The following is a 17,648-nucleotide window of genomic DNA, read 5'->3' on the forward strand; positions in this document are numbered from 1 at the left end:
TTTTGAAACTAGTGTACCCATTCCCCCCTCCCTTTATCGGAGAGGAACGGTGGTAATAATGGCCAATTTTTAAAAAGCCTGAAGGAATGAGTTAATCTGCTATGTTAGGTGCTACAGAGTAATTAAAAACCCCCTTGATTAAAGGATTTCAAATTGTTTTTCTCTTGCTTTCACCAAACGCATTCGCCTCAAATTAGTTTTGTTTGCCATATGGAAAGGAGTTCTAGGAGGAATAGTTTGTACTTTCACAGAGTTATGGTTCAGTGAGTCAATAGGAAGGAAAAATCTTTGTGAAGAAACATTTCTTTGATAGCTAAAACATCTCAGGAAATTACTAGCCTGTGATTTGTGGTTAGACTGAAAGCAAAGTGAAGTGCAAGGATTGCATTTTTGGCTGGGGTTTTCACACTTTGTCACAAAAGATTCAAGACTATGTCGTCATTAGTGCCATCAGGCACGTTTATTATAGCTGCTATACAAATTACAGAGACAAAAAAAATTGAACAGTTCTTGCTGACAAGAAATTATGGTCTGCTAGGGAGTACATGTTGTATGTGACTTACTGTGGAAGGGGCAAAAACAAAAGGTAAAATGTACTTAAAGGATCTATGATCTCATGTTCCCTTCAGTTATTCACACTGCAACTTAAAGGAGGAAATTTAATCACCAGATTTGGGCATACACAGGTATCTTGAATCACGTTTCTCACTTCACTGACATTAAACATTAGACAGGCAGCTTTTCTGCCTCGTGGGAGCTTGCTTTTCTTTCCTGCCGGTGACGCTTCATTAGTTGTGTTTGAGCGTTTCCAAGCAGTTACGGACCACTTTGGGGTTCTCGTGCACAATGGTGCACACGTGCATCACAATCCACCCGTGTCAGAGCCAAGTTCTAAACTTTGTCTCGGCGCGTCCGTGCTCTCTTTTGGGATACCTGGATCTCAGGGTTCAGTAAAGAGAGGTCACTGCCACAATTGGGAGTGCGGGAAGGAAAGAAGCGGAGCTTCTGGTCCTGAATGAAACAGAACTGGGGAGCCGAACCACCCACTGGTGGGGGAGAAGGGAGGGAGCAGGCACGTGAAGGCCTGCGGGGCGGGCGACGCGGCGGCAAACGATCCGATCCTTAGCAATTCCTGGTACTTAATACAAAATCTCAACTTTCCCAAACCCCCCACTACAGCCTCTGCACGAAGAACCGAGTCAGGGGCGGGGGGCAAGCCGGGTCAGAGAAGCCGCGGCTCCGCTCCCCACCCTTCTCTCCCCGCGCAGTGGTCGCCGGGTCAGCAATGGTGGCCGGCGGTTCAACCCCCACCGCGGGCCCCTGGGCTGCACGTGAGCGGCAATCCAGACCACAGGGGGCGCCTTCGGGCTCGGGTTCCCCGCGGCGGGCGGCTGAGGCGCCGGTCCCAGTCACTTCCTGCAGGAAAGAGGCGGGACAACTGTTGCTCCCCTTCTGACCCCCGGGAAGAAGGGAGAGGAGTTTCTCAAGGTCACACACACACGCGTGTCCCGTGGAGACTGCCCTCCCCTCCCCCCCGCTCTCACTCCACCCGGGTCTTCTCCAGTTAGGGCAGCTTCTTCACGCGGAAGCGTGGCGTGGCAGAGTCCTGAACTTGTACGAACCCCATTCTCCTAATCCTTCCTCGGGGGTCTCGGCGGCTTGGGAGCTTTGGTTAGCGACCCGAACTGTCCAGAAGCGCACGAAGACTCCAAGTCCAGGGTTCGAGAACCCAATACCATGACCCGAGGTCCCCGACCCCCAGCCCCTACCCCACCTCCACCTCCACCCCGGCCTGGGCTTGACAGCGGGGCTGGTCCTGACCCCCGCGGGCCCCCGCCGGCGCTCCGCCCCTTCCGCCCCGCGCCTGCGCTGCCCAGGGTGAGTGTGTGAGGGAACGTGTGTTGATGGGAGGGGCTGCCCTACCCCCTTTCCCCGGGATCCGCTCACTCTTGCCCCAACGTGGGGGTGGAGAGGCTACTCGAGCCCTCAGGTCCCGCCGGTGAGAGCGCTGGCCCTGGGCCTCCTGGTTTTCCTTTAGAAGCCGGGTGTGCGAGGAAGCCGCTTCCGCACCCCTCGCTCCAGGGAGGAGGCGGCGGGAGCCTCCGGCCACCCGGTTTCCCTTTCCCTTGTCCCCCTTGCTCTCCTGAGGGGAATGGTGTGCCCCGCAGGGCGCGCGCTGCTCCCGCGCTTTGGCCGTTCTGAGAGGGAGGGGGGAAAGAAGGAGGAGGAGGAGGAGGAGGAGGGAGGGAGGAGGGGGGAACCGGACCCCGATTCGTAAAGACTCCGCCGGGACCGGACTACCCGGGCCGTATAAGCCGGGGGTGAATTGGGGTGCGCGCGGGCCGAAGTGGGCCTCGCTGGGGGGGGTGGGGGGTGGGTGGGGTTGGGGTGGGTGCCATCGTTGATTCTTCCGGATCCAGGGAAGCCAGCCGAGCCGCCGGGATCATGTCGGACGAGGAGTTGAAAGTTCCCGAGGAAATGTTCAAAGAGGTCAAATTTTACGCGGTGGGAGACATCGATCCCAAGGTACCGCATCCGCTTACTCTGCTCGGCTCCTCTTCCGTTACCTCCTCCACTCCCCCCTCCCACCCGCGACCCACTCCGGGTGGATGTGTACCCTCCTTAACACCTTCCACCCCCTCTCGCTCCCCCCTCCCCCCTCCTCCGCCTCCTCCCCCCGTCTGCGGCCGTACCATTGTCGAGGTGGTCTCGCGCCGGCCTGCCCGGGCTGGGGAAAAGGAGGCTGGTCTCGCGCCGGCCTCGCGCCGGCGCAAGGGGCCCCTGGGTGGTTGAAGGAGGAGGGTGAGCGCGAGGGCCGGGCTCGCGCCTGCTCCGCGCTCGCCGGCGGCCGGGAGGGGGGGAGCGGGCTGCGGGCTAGGCGAGGCGAGCTTGTCTCGCCGCCGGCTCGGGGGCTCGGAGGAGGAGGAGGCGCTCGAGGAGGAGGAGGAGGAGGGGAGCAGACGGGGTCACGCTGGCGCCGTGGACTGCCCAACTTGGGGAAGGGAACGGGAGCGTTTGGGGGCGAGCCGGCTCTCCCTGACTGGTGGAGGCGGCGGCGGCGGCTTCTGCGCAGCAGCCGCCTCGGGCCCGGGGGCTGCTTAGCGGGGCTTCCTCGCCTCTTGCAGCGGGCAGGGGAGCTCGGGCCTAGCTGTCCCCGGCTGCCGCCTGACGTCGCGCTTTGGCAGGGAAACCCGGCGCTTTGCTCGGTAGTGAGTAGCTCTCCCGTCTTGGGGCGCATCCGCCTTGGACTCCTGTGGAATATGGAGCCGTGTGGGGATGCCTGTGGTTCTGATCCGGGGAGCCGCCTCTTTCCCAGGCTGGCCGTGCGGCTCGTGTGGCTGCTCCGGACGGCCTTGGGGGGCGAGACGGGACGGGACTGAGGCAGGGACGTGGGTCACCGGCCTGCAGATGGCCAGCGACTGGGGCAGGATCTACAAGTGGGAGCACGGCTTTGCACTAGGCCAGGGTGGTGGTTCTGAACCCAAGGGCCGCGAACGTGGGCTTTTTTTTTTTTTTTTAATATTTTGGTAACTGTTTCAGTACCGTCGGCCTGTTTTCTGAGCCTGTGTGTTTTATGCATCTAAAAATAGTCGCTTCTCCTGACTGCCCTCCGAGGGCCCATGACAAAGAAAGGTTCAGGACCCCCTCTCTGAGGACTGCTGCTGTCAGTCTTGTCAGCTCCCTTTTATCCGGCTCCTGCTGTGGTGGTGGAGGCACTGCTAAGGTGTGCCGAGAAGGGGAGCAAACAGTGCCTGCTCTGCTCTCCAGGAGATCACAAGCTAATGTCACAGCTATAAAGATAGGATGTATGTGGTTTGTCCATGTAGATATGTATGTGTGTGTCCCTTTAGCCATAATTTAGCCAGCTGATAGGAATTTGGATGTATTTTCTTGCTTAAAAGCAATGAACCAGTTTTTACAGATGATTAGGGGCTGGCTATTACATGGCAAACAAAAAAAAGCTACTTTCACTGAATTTTAGTATTATAGGTTAGTTTATAAACAAATATTTTTCAGAAAATTTTATGGTCCAGTTAAGTTTTAGGAGAATACTCAAAATTTAACACCACCAGCTTATTTCTAAATAGATATTAATTATTGGAGTTTTATTAAATATATAGGGAATTTGAATTATTATCAAGTTTTCTAAATAATTTATCCTCATTGTTAAACGGTGGTGATGAGGTTGTACCAGATGATTTCATGTGATCTCTTCTAATTTTTGTTCCCTCATTTCTTGAAGTAAATTTTTCTTTGTAATTAATTTTTATCTATCTCTGGAGTAAGGAAAAAATAAGAAAAGACTTTTTAACTTCAAGGAGTTTACTTATTTAGATGCAGGGTACACAGTTACTAAAAGAATTGGAAAGGAAAAAAAAGAGTTGTTGGAATGACTGATGGTTATGTTTTAATGATAATTAGGTTTCTATCATAACCTCTTGTAACAAATTTACTTTTGGATGAAGAATGTCTCAATATGACTATCTAATGAAGTAGATTCAGTATGCTTGTGTTTTGTCTTTTGTAGTTTTCTTGTATTGTTAACTTCTTAAAATTACAGATTAATGCTTCAGATTTAAAGATTGAATGGAATTATAAAAATTACTAAAGTTGCATATATATGATGTCTATAAATATAATCCCATATCACTTTATCTCATGCCAAAATAAATGTGGCGATGAAAAGTACCATATAGAATGCCACAGGAGAGAGGCAAAAATAGGATATTTTAAATATAAAGCTTAATGGAAATTTAGTAGGTACCTTTGATAGGAATCTTTCAGAAAGGGGAGGGAGAATTTTATCATGTACTTTTCTTTGCCATTACAAGTATATTGATTGTTTTCATCTTGTTACTTTTATTAATGTTTTCATCTTGTTACTTTTATTAAAACTTTCCTATGTATTTTAAAGTACATTAAGGAAGCATGGTGCAGTGCAATAGAACACTGGCTTTGGAGTTGGCAAATTACTTCTCTTTGGCCTCAGTCTTCAGCTCTAAATCTGTGATCCTAAAGTCTGGTTGAAACTTTGGAAGACTTCGTATGACATTATGTAACATAATTTTTAGAGGTTTCTCAGCTTCAGTGACATTGATAACAGATTTTTTAAATTAAAATTTTTTTTCAATTGTCAGGTATGCATTTTTTTTCCTTCCTCCTAACCCCGCCCCCCCCCCCCCCCAAGGAAAACAAAAACAACTAACCATAGTCAAGCAGGACAAATGTCCACCTTGTGAATGTGGAGAAAATATGTGATAATTTCTGATATGAAAGTTGGCACTCATGAGATTTGAGAGGTAGGACTCAGAAATAATAAGCTCTTCCTCATCTAGACACTACCTTGCATATAAGAGGGATAGATATAATTTTGAATTGAAGAAGGTATAGTCTCATAAGTACTGTCTGACCACAGTTAAAGTGCTTTGTTTTGTTCTTAACGCTGCATTTTAGGAAGGATGTTGACATACAGGACATACAAGGGCAACTGAGATGATGAGACCACTTGAAATTATCATAGATCAATTGAAAGAGTTAGGGATAGCCCAGAGAAGAACTTGAGCTATAATTGCTGTCTTCAAATATTTGAAGGGTTGACTTGTAGAAAGTGATGTTTACTCTTCACAGCCCTAGAAGGCAGATTTCAGAGAGCTGTCCAAAAGTGAAAGGGACTGCTTGAGACCTAGTTAAGGTCCTACCACTGGAGGTCATCTAAATGTTAGCCTAATCACTTGTTGAGGATATTGTGGAGGCTGTATTCATGGATCAGATAGGAGGTGGATTATATCTCAGGTTCTAGATCTGCAGCACATACACACACGCACACTGATTAATAAGTATTGGCACTACAAGTGTCATCTAAAAGAATAGATTTCTTTTTTGTGGGCTTTTGGAAGTTCTTTGTTATAATCTAAGATTAAAAGTTTATATGCCATAGGTTAATAAAAATTACATCTATAAATCTTAGAAAGTTGTAAAATCATCTTTCCTTAATTATAAATGGTAATTGTGAAAACTCCTAATTATAAATGATAATTATTTGGAATTCCTAGAAATTCTCATTACTTCAAAAGAATATTCTATATATGTGGTATATATTTTTTAACCTGTGGGGTGGGGGAAATGTTTGGTACAAATGTGAAATAAGGTGCTAAAGAATCCCAGATATTGCAGCTTTTAATCAACAAATGTATGGAGTACTTACATAGGGAAGTATGTCACACAGATCATGTCATTAAGATATTTGCAGTTTTTTAGAAAGATAGTGTGATAATATGAAAAATTGACAATTCAAGAGTTGCATAATAGTCACATACTGTAACATTTTTTTTTCCATTGAGTGCCATACTTATGACTGGATTTAGAGGAGGTAGTAAGGGACTAGAATGATCAGGGAAAGGCTTCATGGAAAAGTGTAAAAAGCTGAACGTGGCATTCAAGGATTGAGACTAAAATTCATAGCAAAGTATTAAAATGATTTATAGAAAATGGTTTTTTTTTCACCGTCAAGTACCTTAATATTTTAAGAAACTACAAATGGAAGTGTGTGTGCGTGTATATGTGTGTGTGTGTGTATACTTTGCTCTTTAAAGGTTTTTAATTTGGCAATAAAATAACTAATTTCCCTTGAACGAGACTCAAGAAGAAACACTTATTACAGAATTCTGTCATTGAGGACCCAGTGTTCTATAGAAATTTAGAGGTAAATAATCAGGAGAGAACATGGAGCAATAGAAAAAATGCTGGACCTGGGTTCAAATTCTGGTTCTACTACTGCTATTGTGAAGTGGGGCCAGCCAATCACTTAACCTCCTTTGACCTCAGGTTTGTCTTTTGTAAAAGGAGAAAGTTGGACTAAATGCTCCTTCCAGCTCTAAATCTATGATCACAGGCATTTAGCCTTGAGATTGGAATCTCCTGAGCATACACACTGAATATAGAATATTGAAAATGGGGTCCTATAGAAGTGACAACTCTGTCAATCAAACAAGCATTCATGAAGCACGAACAGGGTTCCAGGCACTGTGCTAGGTGCTGAGGGAGATGGATATGAAAAAATCTTCAAGAAATTTAAATTCGGGGGAAGGCAGGGCAACTGCGGTGAGGTGACTTGCCCAAGGTCACACAGCTAGTAAGTCTGTGAAGTGTCTGACGCTGGATTTGAACTCAAGTCCTGACTCCAGGGCCAGTGCACTACTCATTGCACCACCTAGCTGCCCCAAGGAACTTAAATTCTTTCTTTCCTTTCCCTCTTTAATCTGATTCACTCACTATAAACTGTGTTTTAGAGGTTATTTATCAATGAAGATCTGGTATTTTCACAAAACACTGTATTAGCAAGGCAATCACAATATTGATGATAATTGCAAATATGCCTGTGTGGGTCTGTATTGCAAAATATTAAGAGACTCTCCATATAGAAGGTAAAAGAAGTAAACCATTCAGATACCAGAGAACCAGATCCCAAAAGCATTAAGTGCAATCCGTGATAGCAGCAAAGAAATTAATACATGTTATCACAACAGAGAAGGACTTCATCTCAAAACCATTCCCACCCCTTGCTGGGGCCTTGCCACCAACAAATACAGTACAGCTAGCACACATAATGCTCTCTCCCTCAGCTGTTAACAGCTCTGAGCATTTCCTGCTCCTTCCGCTCCTCCCATCACATGTGACTTAGGCTTCCTGTGACATAAGCAGGCCACATGGGTGTATTAATGGATAGGAAAGCTCTTCAAATTGACATTACCATTACAGATACTTAAGAAAAAAATACTCCATTTATAGGGGCAGCTACATAGGGAAGTGAATTGAGTACCATCCCTGGAATCTGGAGGACCTGAGTTCAAATTCTACCTCAGACACTTGACACTAGCTATGTGACCTTGGGCAAGTCACTTAACCTCAATTACCTTGCCTTCCCCCTCCAAAAAAAAATGTTCCGAAGTCCTACCTTGAACATGAGAATATTCTTAGAGCCCTAACTGAACTAATGTTTCATTTGGTTTGATTACCTAGATCTTGTAAATACAGGCTCAAAAAATACTTCAAAGGCTATCTACATAGTATTCCATTCTTTCAGAAGTATTTATTGAGCACGGTTGATATCTAGTGATTTGTGGGTTATAAAATGTAGTACCTAACAGGTTCATCTTGTTAGCTAGTAAAATTAACTCTGTTGTAAAATGGGGCCTTTATTCATGTTTTATTTGACTCTCAATTTGCTGATTCTAATTTAGAAAAAGGGTTTTATTGGCAATAGATCTAGGAATAAAATTCTATTAGTACAATGTGGAAAATATTCAGGATATATATTTATTAGAAAGTTAGAGTTAAGAGTACTGTCATGATTTGTTCAAGCGAAGAATGAAATGTGCTACTTTATTTCAGTGTATATATTCTTTTTCTAGGTTATCCAGTTTTTGAAAGCTGGAAAAGCTAAGGAAGTTTCCTATAATGCACTAGCTTCACATATAATTTCAGAAGATGGGGACAATCCAGAGGTTGGAGAAGCTCGTGAGGTCTTTGATCTCCCTGTAGTAAAGGTGAGTAGTAAATCCAATTTTTTATATTTGTTTTACTGATGAACAATTTAGTCAAATACATTGAATTATGTTATTCTTTTCAGGGTCCATGTAGTAGTACCGCCTTTATATGTGATGCCTTTTCAGTAATAAAGTTTGGTGGCTAATAAATGACACAGTATGCCAAATTCTACTAGAGACAAGATCCCTAACTTGCTACAGTGAACTCCAGGTTACCTGCATTGTAGATTATACACAAGCCCAGGGAACCCTGAAGTTGCCATGTCATAGTTTCACTCCACTGCAATAGATGTTTAATAATAATAACTTAAATTTGTATAGTGTTTTTTAAACAATGTTACGAATTATGTGGTTGTGGATATTCACATTTTTCAGATAAGGAAAATAGCCTGAGAGAAGAGAAACAGCATGGCTACTAAGTATTAGTTTAACTCAGGTGGCTTGACCTTCCAGAAGGGCTCCTTTCATTATAGTATGCTGTTTCTTTAAAATGCTAGGATGGGATTTCAAGCCTGTGGCTAATTAAAAAAGCTTAACTATGGAATTTCAAGTCTAAACCCCTATTTAGCCCTCTTAGCACACTCCATGAAAAGCAGTCTTCCTGCTTTAAGCAGGACATTATGCTTAGCAATAGGAGAAATGCAGAAGTTAAATAGGGTACTAGCTCTGGCCTCATGGAGCTCACCAGACTTTTCATGAAATTCTTGGTGAACTGCAATAAAACCTACTTCTAAATCACTTTTGGATAAGAAAGTAAAAATATCTCTTATTCTTTGTGGCTGAACCAAGCTGAAAAGTTTCATTTGGTTCCCTTTTTTCTTTCCCCATAGCAAGGAAATTTGTTATGGAAAGTCAGCATACAATGCAGAACCAATTTGGAAATTATGTTGTGAAACTTCCCTTTGTTTCCATAGGTAGAGTGTTTTGCTGCTAGAAAGGAGGCTATTCCTTGGACTTTAGGTGGAAGGAAAGGAATCTTAGCCTGTTTTTAGCCTGCCTTTTTGATTGAATCAGGATAATGGGATAAGAGGGAAATAATTAATCCTAATTTGAGGGATGGGCAGAAGAGCACTCTGTACCCCATCTGGTTTGGGGCATCACAGGTATGACCTTGAGACTGGTGAGCCATGCTTAATGTAGGACATGATTTGCTTGGAGATTTAGCTGATAATAGAATTCCTCAGGGATGAGTTGTAATATTGAGAATTTGGTTTAGAGTCATTGCCCATGACTTAAGCAGGGGGAGGTAGCTTATGGTTTTTCATTATCTGTAATTTGTGTGGCCCATTGCAATAGATAACTGAGAATTAACTAGCTTTTTTTTGTCTGCGGTTTAAATCAGCTAATAAACATTTATTAAGGACCTACAATGTTTATCCTGATGCTTTCATAAATGTTCTTACCTTTGTTATCTTGAAAAGTTCTTTGAAGAACAATTATAGAATAAGCTATTTTTAAATTGTTTTAGGTGAATAGTTTTCTTTCTGTCTTCATTTGATTCATACTGACTATCTTTCTGGGACCATACGTGGTATTTTTTATTATCTTCTACTTATACTGTAAATAAACTTGTATGTACATAGTTGTTAGCACACTTTCTCTCTTAAGAATGTGAGCCCCTTGAGAGGAGGCACTGTGCTTTTGCCTAATTTTTGTATCTCCAGCACTTAGCGCAGTGGCATACATATTGTAGATGGTTAATACATGTTTGTTGATTGACATCACTCCCTTCACAGTTTAATGGAAAGATCCCTAAGCTCTGGGTTCTAGTCCTATTTCATCCACCAATTCTATGTCATTGAACAACAAACATAATTTTGTCTGTAAAGTAGGAGTTAACAGGGATTTGGTCATGAAGGTAAAATGTGAGGATATGAAATTATAATAAAATTTCAATGGCATTAGTATTATGACATTGCCTTGTGCTTAAGTTAATGAAAAGTTCTAAGTTGAAGGCATTACTTTTTATAACTTAGTAAATAGTGTTTAAAGTTAAGGCAAAAAGAAGTATTTTTACTTAATATTCATTTGTATAATTTTTAATATTTAATTCTACAAGCTTAAAATTTTTGAACTTTATCTTCCAAGATTTCCACCAGCTGGTTTTATCCCTCCTGCTTTCTATCCTACTATAACTCAGCTTTTCATGCTACTTGGCCATAATTGTTCTCCCCCTTTCATCTTCAAATCTTTGTCTAAATCATCTTTAAGTATATGAAGTAGCTTTCTTTTTGCTACAGTTATTTGTTTTTAACCTAAGAAAGATAGCTGCATTGTGGAGAAATTTTACTGTGCTTAGAAAGTAGTGGTGAAAACTACAATAGCATGTAGTTGCACATCAAATTTTGTTTTCCATCTACACCATAGTTCCTGGTGACAAGATTCTTACTGTTCAAGCTCCCTGAGATTAGGCATGATTTCTGTTTTTTGTCTTTGTATCCTCTGTTCCTTTCACAGCTAATAGACCCTTAATTATTTTTGGTCCGATCAACCAACTTTTATAAAGTTCCCTGTGTGTCAGGCACTGGGAATATAAAGACAAAAATGAAAATTCCCTGCCTTTTGATATTTGTAAAGCACCTAACACAGTGCTCACCACATAGTAGGCACTATCTAAATGCTTAATTCTTTACTTCTTTTGATAGCTTGCATTCTATTGAGAGATACCATATGCAGAAATAAGTGCATATAAAACCAGTACAGGAGAACTTTTAGAGAGGAAGCACCAACAACTAGGGGTGGGTAGGCATCAGGAAAGGCCTCAAGTAGAGTGACACTTGAACTGAGCTTCAAAGGAGATTTGGGTTTCTAAGAGGTGGAGGTGAGGAGAGAGGGCGTTCCAGACATGAAAGACAAATAGAAAGGTAGATTGCAGCTAAATAATGAAGAACTTTAAATGCTAAATAGAAGAGTTTATATTTGATATTAGAAGTAATAGGGAACCAGTGCAGTTTACTGAGCAGAGGTGTGATGTGGTTGGATATATACTTTCTGAATGTCACTTTGGCAGTAAATAAAGAGAGATTGAGGATTAGAGAGAAGGTTCTTTGTTGTTTTGTCTGACTCTTCATGACCTCATTTGAGTTTTTTTTTTTTTTGGCCAAAGATTCTGGAGTGGTTTGTCATTTCCTTTTCCAGCTCATTTTACAGATAAGGAACTGAGGCAAACAAGAGTTAATCGACTTGTCCAGGGTCACACAGTTAATAAGTGTCTGAGGTCAGATTTGAACTCAAGTGCTCCAGACTCCAGGGCCAACACTCTTTCTATTGTGCCGCTTAGTTGTCTCAGAGAGAAGGAAGGTGTGATTAAAGGAGCAGGCTCCCAGAGAAGAAAGGGTTAAAATTCAGAGAATTTTGTTTTTGTTGTTTAATAATGCCCTCTACTTAAAGGGAAAGGGAGGTGGTAGTGTAAGGGTGTTTCCACAATCCGGCTAGCAGCTTCTGTGTGGGTGTAAGATCCGCCCACAGCCAGCACCCAGAAAGCTACCAATAGCACAGGTTCTTTTGATCTGCTTAACTAAGGAAAGCAAGGTGAAGGGGTTGACAAGCTTACTTTACTTCAGCACACAAATATCATTCACTTAGTTCAGGGGAAGAGACCAGCACGCTGAACTTCAGAGCAAATTACAAACAAATTACAAACATCAACAGACAGACCAAGTACAGATTCATAGTTATCAACATCTAGGTTCAGCCGGGGAACTCAGAACAAGGGCTGGCCCAGAGTCACGCGCCACCACTGCTGTAGGTAGGAGCTCCAAGGAGGAGGAGGCCAACCCCTGGTTTTATATCTTTTCCAGTGTTGGGTGAGTCACACATGCGACTCACCCACGTGACCTAGAATCATCACAAAGAGGCGACTTAAACCCATGTGGTCTAAAAGCCTCTGCTGTCCCAGACATGTAAACTAGGCCCTCCCTGGAGTTAGCCCCACCTTAGTTGCCAGTCCACACCCACTAAGGTTTTACACCTAATAGGGGTTTGGGCCTGGGGCTTAGCACTTAGTAAGACTCAGTGAAATACACTGAATTACTCAAAGCAAACAAAAACCAAACTCTTCAAGGGCATTTGTTGAACTAAGTGCTAAGGAGCCCATTTTGCTTACCAACACAAAGGGACACAAGAGGACATAGCTTGGAACACTCTGTGTGGAATGTGGTAGGCAATCAATTGGCAAAGGATTGCTGAGCAACAGTGAGGACCCACTTGAGGGCCTAGTTAGACATGAAAGAGACCAAAGAGAATTGACCAATTGTCAAGAAACAAATGGGAAATCTTTGGAAAAAAAAGCCAAACCTTGTGAAGTCTGACTTAAATGTGGTCCCTGGTCAACATTGCCATTAAAAACTGCTTTTTGAATATGACCTTTCTGCTAGTTGTGCACATACAACGTAAACTGGATATTGTATGATTATTATAAAGTGTTTCTTCGAAGAAAGATATAGTGAAATATAAAATTTTATTTTTGTTATACATTACAAAAAGATTTTAATTGTATTATTTTTTCTTTTGTCTTTTAGCCTTCTTGGGTGATTTTATCTGTTCGATGTGGAGCTCTTCTGCCGTATCCTTTTAGGGGACAATGGATTAAACATTGAAATCGAGATTATAATAAATTCTTGATTAATAGCCACAGGGAGAATCTTTAGTTTGGAATGAACTTCCACTTTTCCACTCCATCTCCTATATTACCCATCCCATGTGAAAATAGTAGTTGCCTGGTGGTCACTGCTAACTTAAGCAAGAGACAAAAGGAAACACAATGAAACTAGATCACTGATTATTTACAGCTTTTATTGAAGATTAAGTTGGGGTAGAGAAGGTGAAAAATAGTTGAAGCTCGATTTGGGACTATGTTCTATTTTGTCATATGCCACCTTTTAGTTATGTTAATCAAAAGATTCACAATCTTGATTTAAATTCTAAAATCCTATCATTTCTCCCATAGTTTTGAAAGACTTTCAGCTAACTTTTCTCCTGTCTTATAATATGGAAGCCAGTATTAGTGTTGTCTTTTTTTATAGTAAAAATAGATTTGTTAATATTTCCTACAGAATTCCCAATGGTGTTTCTAGTTCTTGCTGTGTAATTTCCAACATACCTCTTCAGTGCCTAAAAGTGAACCAGATCTTCAGTCTGTTGCCTCCTCTCCTTACATGACTCTTTGTCTAGGTTTAACTTCCTTTAGTATCATGTTTTGCTTCTTAATTCACTTAGCTCCCACTTTTCTCTCCTGTTCTGTTCCTAATCTCTCTTGTGATACTGATCCCAACCTTTCTTTGTATCTACCCCTGGTCTGTTTATGAATCTTGATGCTTCCTTTTTTACTACATGAATATCCTTAAAAGAAAATCCACTATATGAAAATTTCCACAAAGCAGAATAAGTTATAGAAAAGATTACTTAAAAGAAGTATCTGATACTGTATAGAAAACATAAAGTTAAAGATGCTTAACTAGAAGATGTTGAAAGAGATCATCTGATCTACCATCTCCCACCTTTTTTAACACTTTAGAATCCTCTCCATGATATAGATGAGGGAAATGAGTCCCAGAAAGATTGTGCTTTCCTCAAATCATAGATCATAGACTTGTAGAGCTTAAAGGAAGCTTAGTGATCCTCGGGTCCAGCCCTCTCATTTTAGAAATGTGCCAGACAGCTCATTTAAATGCATTCTGTAGTTCACTGTAGTATCACACATGGAAAGATAAGGGTCAGCTTTCATGTGTAAATAATTTTATAGGACACTTGAGAGGCAGCTTGATGTACTAGATACATGTACTGTATACTCCACTGGACTTGGAGTCAGAAAAGCCTGAATTCAAATCTGCCCTCAGATGCTTAGTAGCCGAGTGACTCTGAGCAAGTCCTCTCTGTGTCTCACTTTCATCAACTGGAAAGTGAGGGGATTGGACTCGATGACCCTAGAGGTCCATTCTAGCTCCAAGTCAACGATCCAGTGATTTAAGATTGACAAAGCAAACACATCCTTAAAAGCAATACTTCTTTATGTCATTGTGCCCAAATAGGAAGCAGTTGTAGTAGGAGAGCTCTAGTCCAGGAATGAGTATTCTAACCCTCAGTTTGCCACTGATTAACTAGGTGACAGTAGCTATTAACAGGTACTTACTGTGTTCACTGCTGGGAATACAAAGACAGAAGTCAAACTGTCTCTGCCATCAAGGAATTCAGAGACAGGTAACAACATGTTACCTATACATGAGTTGAAAGGATATAAATGACAAGGCAATAGAAGTACTAGCATTTCTGTAAATATTTATTTGGTAAATAGTTGACTCTTTAAGGAAACTAGGGATTCTGAGGGGCAGAGGCAAGGTAAGACAACATTCCAGGCATGGAATAACCATGCAAGGCACTGAGATGAGATTGAGCATTGTGTTTGAGGGACAGCAAGTAGGTAGCTGTGATTGGACCATTTAACGTGTGGATCAGACTTCACTTCTGAGTGAAGCAGTTGGTATGGTCCTCTTCTAAGATTCTGTAGAAAGATTTTATAATTATGTGGCTTAAAGAATCACTAGAGAGAGTGTTTGGAAGTGGTGTAGTGACCTGTGACTCTTTTTTTAGTTATCCATAAATCATTTGGGCTATTAAGTTATTTCCCTTGAGCCAGTTTCAGTAATGGCTATGTCTCATAGAGATTCTTGAGGAAGTAAAGAGGAGATCTCCAGGCTATTTGCTGTGCCAAGGCACTTCAGGGTTTGCTTCTGAGAGGATTTAGACCCCTTTGATTTCTGAGTCTGGAAGGAAAAACTCTTTGGGGGGGAGGGGAGAAGACAGGGCAGTTGGAGTTAAGTGACTTGCCCAAGGTCACACAGCTAGTAAGTGTGTCAATTGTCTGAGGCCAGATTTGAACTCAGGTCCTCCTGACTCTAGGGCCGGTGCTCTACTTGCTGTGCCACCTAGCTGCCCAGGAGAAACTCTTGAACTGCTATGTTGAGGGATCAGATCTCTCTGGTATATGGAACTAGAACTTATCAGTTTCAGGTGTACAAAAGTCACTTCAGCCAGAAATGAAATTGTTCAAAGATGTATGTCCTGCCTTAGGGTCACCTACTACTTTTTCATAAGAGGCCTAGAAATTGGAACAAAAGAGCTTAAAACCTCAATTTTGTTTCTTGTTTGCCTATATTAAAATAAGGGTTGGCTGCTTTTCTCCTTAGTGAAAGAGAATAAATTTCAAAAATTGACCTTTTAAAATTAGAGATGCAACATTATTTTGAAGAGCAATTAATTTTTCTTGAGTAGTGTCTTAGAGGGTTAGTTCACCCTCTTTGATTTATATATTAGGAAATGGGTCATGTGACATCCGAAGTCACACAGCTATTTAATGGCAGATTTCAGAGTAGAACTCTGGTTTCTTGGTTTGTAGTCCAATGCCCTTTTTACTAAACTATATGAATAGTAATATTTTTGTTCCCCTCCCCCCCAGAATCTGTTCCATTTAATGTGTCCTTTAAAAAGTTGCCACAGTCTCAAATTTGAAAAAGTAAGTATGGACTTATTTGTGTGTGTTTGTTGTTGAGGCTAAATTTATTCCCATGGCTGTATAATTCAGTTTTTATAGCAGATAGGAAAGTAGTTCAGTTTTTGTAATTTGCTTTACAGCTAACTTAATTCATAAAATGAGGGAATCTTATGTCTGCCCCCTCCCCTACTACCTCCAACTTCTATTTTCTCTTTATTGTACAAGATTCTGTTCTTATCTCTCTCATTTTTATTTACTCCAGCACTAGAGTCCACTGTGACTGAATACTCCTCTTTGCTCACCCTCAATCCATTTCTTCCATAAAGACATTTTAGGGATGATTTTTTGTTGAAAGGTGAAGGAGAAAATATTCAAACATTGGATGCTTGAGATTCTAAATATACAATGGTTTTGTTGCATTGTTAATCTTAATAGCTGTTATCCAGAGTGAATGGTTTTTCTCCAGAATCTTGTCAGATCTTTTTTGGAGTCACTGCCTGCCTTTCTCAGGTAAGCATCATTTTGAATGATTATGATACTTATAATCCTAATTTAACACATTACCGAGAGTTTTTTTACATGTTTGGGATAATAAAAATCCAAAAAATTTTAGGGAAGATATTTATTAAATTGAATATTTAATATAGATTTGCCAAATATTTTAAGTCAAGAATAAATGGTAATTTTTATCATCAAATATATTTTTTGCTGGGTGGAAGATTTTTTTTTAGGAGGGGATTATTCTAGGCTAAATAACTGAATAGATAAATTTATTATTGATTATTTGAAAGTGATGCGTTATTCAGGCTACATGGCCAGTCATTTGGAGTTTAGGGGAATTTTTAGGCCTAGTCCTAAACTTTGACCTTGTTATTCTCAAGAAAATATTTTTATGGTAGTGTTTAATGAATATAGAAGAGCTGGGAATAGAATTTGGATTTTTCATCTTTATTTTTAATAAGATTAGAGATGTATAAAAAGTAGGTTTGGTTACTAAGCATACTCAGCTCCTTGTATTTGTCTAGCTTATGTTAAAAGAAATGAATTTGATCTTTAAATCCAGGCAGGAGTAAACTTAGTTACTATTAGTGTGATTTGATAATTTTGTTCTAAATACCCAAAGTTCTTTTAAAAGATAGAATCTTCCCCTCCCCCCCCATACGCACACACACAGACTTCATGTAGCTCCTGAGAGCATTGATTTTGAAAATACAGATAATAGCCCTGGTCCACACATAACCAGTTGCTTGGGGGTGTGTGGGGGATGGTGTCTTTGATCCATGGGACAGATTCATTTTCTTTTAAAAATAGTCTGTATTTTAAACAGCAAAATCATGTGAACTATTTTCATTCTACAATTGAGTAATTGGGTTTAAACCCTCTCTATGTTCTCTTTGGGGCCTTTGGCAGCCACTTAACCTGCCTGGCCTTTGATTTCCTCATCTTTTAAATGAAGAAGTTGGAAAAGATAATTTCTAAAGCCTTTTCCAGTTCTAAATAGATGGATATAGGATTATATCAACATTTAAAATGTCTATAACATTTTATTAGTTATTTTCTCTGTTCCCCCTTCATTTTCCTTTGTCCATTTGTCTATATTTGCATGTGCATTT

At 41.3% G+C, this 17,648-nt stretch overlaps 1 protein-coding gene across 2 annotated transcripts in view; it reads left to right on the forward strand.

Annotated features, from left to right (window-relative positions):
• Window positions 1–2,400: 2,400 nt before the first annotated feature.
• PAXIP1 (PAX interacting protein 1) overlaps window positions 2,401–17,648 on the forward strand; it is an 87,174-nt gene continuing 71,926 nt past the window's right edge. The window contains exons 1-4 of one of the 2 annotated variants that reach the window (XM_036760470.1): window positions 2,401–2,526; window positions 8,412–8,546; window positions 13,067–13,110; window positions 16,482–16,545. In XM_036760470.1, the coding sequence (XP_036616365.1) occupies window positions 2,446–2,526; window positions 8,412–8,546; window positions 13,067–13,110; window positions 16,482–16,545 (324 nt within the window). In that variant the 5' untranslated portion in view covers window positions 2,401–2,445. Of the gene's footprint in view, window positions 2,527–8,411; window positions 8,547–13,066; window positions 13,111–16,470; window positions 16,546–17,648 lie in introns of those variants that run through there. The other variant, XM_036760471.1, reaches the window with a different exon arrangement.

The sequence above is a fragment of the Trichosurus vulpecula genome, chromosome 5, assembly GCF_011100635.1.
Source record: "Trichosurus vulpecula isolate mTriVul1 chromosome 5, mTriVul1.pri, whole genome shotgun sequence".
In the NCBI taxonomy this organism is placed as follows: domain Eukaryota; kingdom Metazoa; phylum Chordata; class Mammalia; order Diprotodontia; family Phalangeridae; genus Trichosurus; species Trichosurus vulpecula.